The sequence below is a fragment of the Brienomyrus brachyistius genome, unplaced genomic scaffold, assembly GCF_023856365.1.
Source record: "Brienomyrus brachyistius isolate T26 unplaced genomic scaffold, BBRACH_0.4 scaffold154, whole genome shotgun sequence".
NCBI classification, from domain to species: Eukaryota; Metazoa; Chordata; class Actinopteri; order Osteoglossiformes; family Mormyridae; genus Brienomyrus; species Brienomyrus brachyistius.
The window spans coordinates 83,342-93,928 of record NW_026042429.1 but is presented as its reverse complement, the minus strand read 5'-3'; the positions used below and the strand labels follow the sequence as shown (position 1 = coordinate 93,928).

The 10,587-nt window shown below is 46.9% G+C and overlaps 1 protein-coding gene across 3 annotated transcripts; it reads right to left on the bottom strand.

Moving 5' to 3' along the window:
• Nucleotides 1-1,394: 1,394 nt before the first annotated feature.
• lrrc56 (leucine rich repeat containing 56) lies at nt 1,395-9,249 on the bottom strand. Of its 3 annotated transcripts, none has more exons than XM_049005180.1 (13): nt 9,167-9,249; nt 8,523-8,676; nt 7,101-7,188; nt 6,893-6,953; nt 6,052-6,148; nt 5,712-5,909; nt 4,541-4,715; nt 4,214-4,450; nt 3,678-3,742; nt 2,899-3,056; nt 2,610-2,818; nt 2,178-2,508; nt 1,395-2,101 (listed from the first exon to the last, which is right to left on the bottom strand). In XM_049005180.1, the coding sequence occupies exons 2-13, from the start codon at nt 8,661-8,663 to the stop codon at nt 1,945-1,947; spliced, it is 1,917 nt and encodes a 638-aa protein (XP_048861137.1). In that variant the 5' UTR covers nt 8,664-8,676; nt 9,167-9,249; the 3' UTR covers nt 1,395-1,944. The 3 variants fall into 3 exon arrangements, with proteins under 3 accessions (XP_048861137.1, XP_048861138.1, XP_048861139.1); XM_049005181.1 differs by having other exon boundaries at nt 1,395-2,095; XM_049005182.1 differs by having other exon boundaries at nt 4,541-4,667.
• Nucleotides 9,250-10,587: the final 1,338 nt, after the last annotated feature.

Sequence of the window (10,587 nt, the reverse complement as noted above, 5' to 3'; positions counted from 1 at the left end):
TAACAAGGCATTCTGGATTTTAGGAAATAATTAATGGTAAGCAAATAAATTGTAATCTGGATTGGGCCAAGCACAGGTCATTTTTGGGAGCGGGAGATAATGTGGCACAAAATGAATGAATTGCCTTAGGTTATGTGACTGCAGGACGATGAACAAAAGGGACGGGCTTTGTAATTCTGCTTTATCAAATCCTGTTTTACGTACAAATTGTTTTTTAATTTACTAATTTCTGTAAAACTTTTCTATTTTGTTATTTTTTTCAGCATTTCCCTCGCCACTGCAGCGGAAAAGCATGGAATCCGTGCATTTTTGTGGCTATTCTGTCAACCCCCCCCCCCCCCCCCCAAAAAAAAAAAATAAATAATAATAAAGACACGGGCCACAGGACTGAACGCGCCTAAGAATTTAAGAACGTGCAAGACGTTCACCTGCGTCAAGTGGAGTGCGAGAGCGAGAACACGGAGCTCCAGTCAAAACAGTGAGCACCTCAGAATGGTACTTAATGGATCGGATGTCAGTGCGGTCTGGCCCGGTGGCTCCACCATTTGGCAGAAAGCTCGGCAGCTTTGCCGATAACGTGCAGCGGGTGAGGCGTAGGAGAATGTGGAGTGAAATCAGAGACAATAACAGGCTAACATGTCAGACAGAAACGGAAACTGAACGAAAAGTTCTGAAGGGGGATTATTTCGAATAACAATTAATTTGGGCAGCTGAATGATTCCTGTAACCTCAAATAGAACAATACACGTGAGATGTGTGGAAGTTCTGAGAGGCTGAAATATGATACAAAGACTGCAGTACTATAGCGCTTTACTGTATAGATTTTCTCCCTGATCGAACTAATTTTGTGCTCTCTCTGTTCCGAGGTTTTTACCCATGTGAACTAGAAAACTGACGCAACCAGGGTTAGTACCCATGTGTTAGGATTCTGACATTTTCAACTGAATATGAACACACAGAATGTTTACCTTCGTATTTTTTTGCCTTTATATGTTGTATTTGTATTTCTAAATTAGTTTGTCATTCTTCCTATAATGCCAGAGATTACATGAATATTTTTCTTGAAATGACCTTAACCTGAAGCGGTTTGGAAAATGGATGGATGGACCTTAACCTGAACGCCAGGAGCAACGGTGAGCATGTAGACAGCACCCCCTGGTGGACAGCGTGTATTACCTCTAATCATACCTAGCGCGTTAGAGAAGCGTAGCTAAGTTTATGTTATATTTTTTCTTACGGGCGTTATTGAGACGTTACATAATACGTATTAAAGTCTGAAATATGATTTGTTGGTTATAATTTCATATGTAAGTTCAAGTGTTTTTTTATTCTGAGTTTCCTTCCTTTACAAAACGCAGCATTGTGGTCAATAAGAAATCGGTTACATTGTATCAGTATAAATACTGAACTTAATATTTTCTCCCTCTTGTTATGTTATACAGTTTTGCTCACACCAATTAACGAGCATCTTACACATTTCTTCATTCTAAGTTACAGGACATTTCTCATTTCTCACTTTGCTTTTAGATAAACGGTATACATGTCAGAACTAGAAAGGTTTTTAATCAAAGCCTGTTGCTGCATCAGTGGTGCCACGAGTGTGGTTTCTGCTTGAAGCAAAATCAACCAGCTGTTTCCATACTCATGCATTTGAAGAAAATGTACTCACCCAACATTCGTTTAATGAACATGTCATCCAGAAAAATATATTTTATGTTACAGTATTAGTATTTGCTACTGTAAAGCTAAGAAATTCATTTGAGTGTGCAAAAAAATGCTTGTTTATATAGTAGGTTGATAGCCTGTAGATCCTGGAAGATAAAGCCTTATACACTTAATAACCCAAGGACTTAATTTGGTTATTGTAGTGGAACAGCAGTGAGAGCCATCCAGCAGAGCAGAAGCTCACACCCCCATCACCCTCCGGATAAGCCCCCACAGCTGTCAGCTGCAATGGGGACCGTCCTGGGTGGGGAGCCCCTGGAGGGAGGGCCGAGCGGAGCGATGTCTTCTGGGTGTCAGAGGTACGGGGGACACCTGGGGCATTGTGGGAAAATGGATGAGGACCGGCTGGGTCTGGTAGCTCCTCGCTGTCCTGTCGCTTGAAAAAAAAGGAATTGTAAACATGAAATGGGGACATATAGACAAAGATAGTATTCGCTTAGATAGGTGAATACCGTAGACTTGCGGGTCCCAGAACATCAAGCCCTGAGCTGGATCTGTGTGGCGGAATGCTACAAGGCGTCAGAGCGGAAGGACTCTCAGGACACGTGATCAGCACCTCCTCCCCTGGCAATGGCCCTGCTCTCCCTTCTCCATCTCCTCCTCCTCCGCCCAATGGCACCTTCCTGACCATCCGCAGCCGGCGCGTGCGCGTCTCAAACGGCCCCCTGCGGGCACCGGCTGGCGCCCTGGGCATCAGGGGCGGAGATGGACACACGGTGGCGTCCAGTGGCGTGGAGATCCGTGAGACACCAGCGGGCATGGCGTTGCCCTCTGACATGAAATCTGATCACATCAAACAGAGCATTCATAGTCGAATCAGCTGTTTCTGTGCAGGCATTTGATCCACCCCATACTGGAGTTGTTGGGGGGGGGGGGATATTCACCCGGGGTCAGCGACTGGAAGGAAGAGTCTGGGGAGTCTGTGCTGTTCCAGGGACTGCTGCCTGCTCTCTGGCCCTCGCCTTCCTCGTCTCCCTCTTCGTCACTCATGGAGTCGATGCTGCTGCCTTTGCCTTCCTCCTCATCATCCTCCATGCTGTGGGACACCTTCATCACCTGTGGCAGGTGCTCCTTTTCTATGGCGATCAGCCGCCTATCACAGAAGGGAAACGAGGCACACAGTCGCAGGCAAGAGCCGAGGATCGCAGCAGAGATCGGACAGGGGCCGGATACCTGCTGTGCCCCTGCCTCCAGGCTTGCAGCTCCGCGAACACGTCACCACATTCGGCATCTTCTGCTCCCCCAGGGTCACAGCGGCTTTCCCTGAGGTTGTTCGCCTGGCCCTGGGGGGTGTAGCTCGAGGAGAGGGAGGGAGAACAGGAGATGGGGCACTGCAGAGATGGGAGAAGCAGGCGTTTGTGGGAGAGACTTGGGGGTGGCTGAGGGACAGGCCACTAGGAGCCGACAAACAGGCAGGCCTTTACGCTCACGCGCTCAGACAGCTACCCCCCCCTACTGGGGAGCACAGCCTAGGCTTGACTTCAGTACAGCTCAGGGTTCTGTGTCTTAAAGTGAACGTCTGTCACACTCATCATTTTGGAGGCATATTTGTGCCAGTTCAGCTCTTACGGTTCCCTCGCTGTTACTGATCATTTATCATTACTGATGTGGGCATCAGCCTTATGTTTACCAATATCATTGCTCTGGAATACAAACAGCTCCAAAACAAATCATTATTTGGAGGAAACATTAAAAAAAAAACAAAGAATTGTGACAAGAAAGTTTCAGATCCTGCAAGTTGTTCTGTCTCTGAACTGGGCACCTAAACAGCCTCAAGAAAAATTATATCTATGTAAATAAATGGGCAAAATAGTGACTAGTATATAAACATCTACTAGGTCACAATGTGTCATCCTGGCTATAACTATTAGTAGGAACTGTAACAATGTTTTAACGGCATTTCAAAGAGAGAGACTGTGATAGACTGAAAGGTTGCAGGAGGACCAGCTTACGCTGAGCTTCTGTCGCCGCTGCTTGAGGGCCTGCACAGGGTTCCCACACATCACCCGGCCTATCCCTGGTGACAGAAGCGACCGTGTGGAGCTTCAGAGCACAAGACAGCACAGCCAACACACTTGTCAGAATCCAATCTGCAAAAACTCTCTATGACCTGCAGGGGGCAGTGTGCATAAACTGTACTGGCCACACTATCTTCCAGACATTCCTACTACTTTTCATGGCTCACAGTGGAAAAATGATCACTTAGCCTTGACAGAAATAGGAGCAGATCTGTTTATAAGTCCCACAGTTGACCCTTGTGTGGATTTCATGAAGAAAACTAAGTAACACAGTGCAGAACACAGTGTGTTTTGTGGTTTATTGTACTTCAAGGGTCGTGACCACCATGAATCCTTTTTTGGAATATTTAATAAAGCATCCTGACTGCCTGTAGGCTGCACTAAGGCCTGCCTGCTCTGGATCCCCAGCACGTCTGTCACTGTAGGACTAGCTCTGTCTTGCAGCAGAGGAGGTCGTCTCGCGAAGTCACCATGTGTCAGGTCACTGGCATCCGGGTCCACAAAAGCGTGATCGGCATCTGCTGAGCCAGGCCTGGACCTGGGGCAGGAGGCAGGTTGGGCGGTGCCAGGTCGGGCGGTGCCAGGTTGGGCGGTGCCGGCTCGGGCACTGCTGGGTCTGCCGCTTCCAGGCCGGCTGGCTGATCGGTTGAGGGGGAGAGGTGCCGAAGATGGTCGAGAGGAGGGAACTCCCCCGGCTGTGTTCTCCTCTGGTGGTTCAGTGCAAATGGGATTTTACTCACACATCATTTTACTCACACATCATCCCGCACCCCCCATCCCCAAGACATTTTCCCTACCTGAAGACCCCAGGCTGTCTGAGAGCCTCTCCTTAATGGACTCCTTGATCACATTCCAGTCCTCCAGGGAGGCCGTGCCGTAGCAAGGTTCTGTATCCTCCGCAGGGATGTCGTCCAGGTAATGCAGCTGCGGAATCAGATCTCTTACAGCTAGCCTGTAGCAGTATGGCCCTGCCTGTCCAGACAAACAGCCAGCAGCAAAGCACAGACGCTGTTAATACCACTCCTGAACACTAGGTGGGAGTATTTCACATTACATTTTAAGTGGCCTTTTTAACACATTTTTTCATTGGCCCCATGATTATGGGGAGAGTGGCGCTGAGCCCAGAGGTGTCTACTAAACTCCCACTGGGAGAGTCCAGCTCATATTTATGCCGACTTCAGACTTCGTGAAAGCTCACATGCAGACCAATGAAAACTCCGGACTGTCTCCCCCAATGTGCCCATGTTCATTTTACCCAAACCACACGACTCGACCCATTAGAGCCTGAAACATTTGCAGCTCAAAACAGAAAACGAAATAGCAGAGACACAAAAACAAGCACCTGAGTCATAGGCCACCTGCCCCTCCCCCCCACCACCACCCACGGCCCCCGCCTCCACTGGAATCAGCACATCAAAAAGCCCTTTTATTCAGCCGAATGCACTGACTGCATTTCAATGCCACGGAGGACCGCATGGAGGGGACAACAGCAAGAAGACACTCTTGTGCTGTCATTCATCTACAAGGTCCTTCAGTCCTATTGGTCAGCTTCCCCTCCTGCTATACCCATGGCACCCCCCACAAGTCTGAATCAATTGTATGGAACTGTCACTTCCTCATGTCATGTGACAGCACACTGGCCCATTGCGTACACATGACAGAAGCTGGCTTGCATGTTCTATGTGTCCCTTGCAAGCATCACAATCTCCTGTGGAGCGTTGAGGCTCAGATACAGCACAGATCTCAGGTTGGGGAGTTCACCAGTGAACGCTTTACCACCAGAGGTCTCGCTGAGCTACACCACATCTCCATTCACGCTCCAAAAACAACAGGTGCTGATCTAATATAGCGTCCCAACTGGTGAGATAAAATAGGACAATAACATCACCGATCAAGATGAAACACTGATCTCATCATCTACTGGAAGGGGGTTTCCATGGCAGCAGTAAAATGGGTGGGGTCAAGTACCTGCTGGGCTCCTGGGTGGGGGTGCATGCAGATGGGGTTTCCCTCCAGGGTCAGGGCACGGAGGTGGCTGCAGAGGCCCAGGTACTGCACCTGGACGAGATCATCCACGTTGTTGCCCTCCAAGTCCAAAAGTTCCAGGTGCTCCAGCATGCTGAGCTGGCTGAGGTCCGAGATGTCATTGTAGGCTGCATACAGCTCCTGAGTGGGCGATGGGGTCAAAGGTCAATCACAGAAACTATGGTAACACAGAGCATCATCTGACACTGAGATAATGGTCATAAATCTTAATGGATAAATTAATGTTAATTAATGACTGCTTGGGGTGAGCTCGCTCTCCAACCTTGAGGGAGCAGAACGATGGGATCCCGTCCAGGTCAACGAGGCCACAGCGAGCTACGCACAGGACCCGCAAGTGGGACAATGATGTCCCCAGGTCCCTGTGGAGGCAGCGACAGCTGTCAGCGGCCCACTCTCCTGCCCCCAGTGGCCACACCATCCGTGCAGTAATGAAGCGCCACTGAAACCATTTATTATGTGTCTGTGATCAGAAAGTTGCTAGTTTGAATCCTGGGGCCAGCAGAGCAAGATTGGGTAAGCAAAAAAAGAATTTACCCTCAGGGATCGATGAAGTATCACTGTTCTATAAGTGATTGTTTTGTTGTGGAGACACGTTTCCTTAGATGTTTCCCTGACTGTCACTGTGACACCAATATTGTTTTCTTCCCATGTCCAGCAAGGTCCAAAATAAGCCAGCCGAAGCCATGTGAGTCTGTCTTAATATTTTTTAACAAACAAATGTACGTTTTCATGGTAACGCTATATTTTAACGCGACTGAATACATTGCACCCCGGAATTTGGGGTATCTGTACTTCACGGATTACCCTGACCTGCTAGGTGCGATCTGGTAAAAATGAGTAGGACCACTTGGTAATGAATGAGTTGACATTCATCTGCTGCAGTGTCATCAGGGAGAACACAAGGTTGTACATTATTAAACTCTGAACAGAAGTCTGTAAACTACAGTCTAGCACAGGCCTGCGAGTCTCATGGCTACCAGCCCACCCCAAACCCGACCACAGACACCTGCCCCTTCTGTGCACGACACTGCAGAGGGGTCTTTGAGACCCCACAGATTAGCCTGAAAAATCACAGAAACCTGGCAAACAGATAAAAATCTTACCTTATGGACATGATCAAACTGTTCTTCATCTTCAGCTGCACAAGACTTGGCAAGAAGATACCTGTGGGTGTACGAGACCCAGAGACAATCCCCCCGCATCAGAAACTGCGGCGGCTGCGCTCAGCCGGTTCCCCATCCCCCCTCGTCCGCATCGCATTCAATGCATCGACATCTAGGGGCGTTGGGAGTTTACGTGTGGCTCCCTCACCGAAATTGCCAAGGGTGTTCTCCCGCGTGTCGACAGACATTTCCAGGACGGTTACCTCCCGCAGGTCCTCGCAGCCCCCCAGCACCCGCTGCAGAGATACACATTTAAACAAAGCATCCAGTCAGCTTAGATCATCATGATATTCAGGGGAAAACAAAACATTCACACACCTCAAATAAAGCTGAATGATCACACTGACTCACATGGCAGCCAGAATGAAGTCATATAAGAAAGGAACAGAACTGAATCTATTTTCTGACACCTCCTTGATTTGGGCTTTACGTCCCACCCCCATATCCCTCTGTGTGTGTGGGGTTTCCTCTGGGTATTACAGTTTCCTCCTGCAGTCCAAAGACATGCAGTTCAGCCGGCTGGTTTCTCAAAATTGCCCAGACTGTGTGTTTGTGTTTGTTCCCTCCAGCGATGTGCAGAGACTTTTCAAGGGCCAGGTGCTTTTTTCCTGGGGGTGGGAGGGGGGGGGGGGGTAGTGGCTCTCTCTCATGATGGGAGAATATGTGTAAAAAGGAGCAAAGAGGAACTTTAATGGTGGCCCATTTTCATTCATTTATTACGGTGTCCACGCACCAGCAGTCCCCCCCCCCCCCCCCCCCCCATCCCCTCCCCAGCATTCTGTCCAGGGTGTCCTGTCCCTTGTCTTCCCTGCTGCATGGAATGGTGTGCAGACCCCTCTGTGCCCATGTACTGAATAAGCAGATGGATAATGGATACACTCAAATCTCCATTTAGTGAATTACATTTAGTCTACTATTTTAATTGAAAATAGGTCCAATACACTCCTTGCCATCTGCTTTTGAAAAAAAAATGAAAATAGGCAGTGGCTCCCCTACCTTGCATAAAGACAGCCAACCAGCTCGGATTGTTGACAGCATTACAGGAGCCCTTTCTGCTGACTGCAATCAGCTAGATGCCCGCGATAAATCACGTTTTCCGGCAGTTAAATGGGGTTCCTCCTAGCATGCCCAGCTGTTTGCCTTGCCCAGAAAGCAATATTACTAAAGAAGCTAATTGCTCGGCCGCCAGGAAACCACACTAGGATGAATCAAAGCCAGAAAGACGTAAGCGACGAGAAGAAAATCGAACGTTTACCAAAAACACCAAGCAAATAAAACGTTAGTTCTGCTTTCAAAAAAAAAAAAAGATTAAGAGATGCGATTACTAAAAGTCAGCTATGTGTTACATAAGAATTATTAGTCATTATATTTCCTGTTTTACTGAACTCCGTATTTTTGTACAAATAAAACAAGGATGATAGGCCTATTTACTCAATCGTAATGCTTGAATTGATGCTTTGCCTAAGACCTTTACCTATTCTATTCTAATATCACAACCGGCATATTTACTATGTAAATGGCAAGAGAGAGCAAGATGTATCTCTTTGTCCAGATGTGGCAGGAGCCCTACCAGCTTCTCCGGGGAGAGGTAAAGCTCCAGCAGGGGCTCTGGATCCTCGGCCAGCGGCGGGGTGGGATTGATGTCAGCGGAGCAGCCGAGCTCCTGCACCACGACGGCGACCGCGCCCGCATTTTTCGGTGAGCGATGCATCTCTGCTCATTGCCTGAATATTAAGGGATTATCTCCATAATTTAGCATAATCGTAAACTTCTTTATTCTAGGCTATTGACAGACAATCGCATGGATGTAATCCTACTATGCATTGAAATTCTCTCTAAACATTTCAGTAGAACAGGTATAGAAATTTGATCTTTATAATTATGGCTAAGAGGAGAGTGGAAATGTGACATAAAAATGTTGCTTTATATATTGTATAATTCCTTAAATGTTAAATTACACATTGCCTCAAATGCCATATAATCCTGCAGTGCACATACCATAGTCACCATCACGTCGCACTTTTTATTCCCATTTAGTCCTTAAGAGAATGCACTTCTCTTTGCCTGTGTGCTATGCTAGAATCATAACTAACAAGTCCATATAAATTAGGAAGCATATTTAATTCGGTGATTTCAGATGGACAGCAAAATTACGTATATCAAAGCTGACGCCGTTGTTATTGTTTCTGATGACTAGATAGATTAATTCCTTACCTTGAAAATTAGGACACAACCTGACACATTTCACTAATTTCATAAAGTACCCACCGCCTGGACTACGCATTAGTTTGGTTAACAACGGAAGACAACTTCCTGGATACAATGAATTCATAGTGCCTCATGGGATATGTAGTTTGAAAACGTTTTAAGTTTAACAAACCAATTAAACTCGTCTAATGCGAGAACAAAGTACATCATTGTCATAAAATATAGTCAGACAGGAAAAAAGACAAATAGGTAAAATATCCATACAACACATTAAGTATTTTTTTTACTCAAAGCGTTATTAATAGTCATTTATAGACCTATATTATATTGCTTCCTGACCTCATAGTAACATCTTATATATATTGTAAGTAGGCGCTAAAAGTTATCATTGAAGTAAGTTTAAAAAAATATATATATATTTTTTTTTTTTATTGTGAGATAATATGGACAGGTTAAAGTGCTTCATATTTTTCTACACAAAAGAGCTAAAGATTTTTTTTTATTGCATTTTCAATTAAAACCAAGCTGTCGCCATGTTTTAAGAACGAGATGACTGCATTGTCAATTTGAATTAATGGTAAAAAAAAAAGAATAAATAAATCTCCGGCTTATTGTGGTGGAGGGGTTGTGCTTCACTGTGATCCTAGGAGCTATGCTGTCACACCTCCTCACTGAGTCCCAAGGGGCCATGTTCTGTGCCTTCTTTGTTGATGTGGAGCTGTGGCAGGAAGGATGTTGGTGCCTGTCACAGCCGTAAGCCCCAGACCCAGCGGCGGACACCAGCGGTAAAGCGAGCTGTCAGGATGAAGAGGGAGGCCTTCTAAGCTCAGGCAATTCCTGAAGCAGCTGACAGGTAGAATAAAGTGATACTTTATTCATCCCCATGGGGAAATTCTCTTTTCACTTACGCCATCCTGCTCTCCCTGAGACACACACAGATCACAGCAAAAGGTTGGTGGTTCGGGCATCTATCAAACATGCCTCCTGGGCATCTCCCTGGGGAGGTGCTTCTGGCAGACTCTACCTGGAGGAGACCGCAGGACAGACCTAGGACACGCTGGAGGGATGTCTAAGCTGGTCTAGGAACACCTTGGTATCACCCTGGAAGAGCTGGAGGAGGTGGCTGGGGAGAGGGAAGTCTGGGTATTCCGTTTTAGGCTACTGCACCGCAGCCTTCACATGAAGAAAATGGATGGATGGATGGATGGATGGGTTGATTAATTGAAAATTTAATTATAATCTCATACTGTAATAGTATCCAGTTTAGGGTGGCAGAGTGATTAGCACTGTTGAAACATGCTGAGGTTAATTGGAGTTACCAAGCTGCCCATAGGTGTGTGAGTGTGCCCTGCGATGGCCTGGCACCCCATCCTGGGTTATTCCCTGCCTTTGCACCCGTATCCTCTGGGATGGTCTTCAGACCCCCA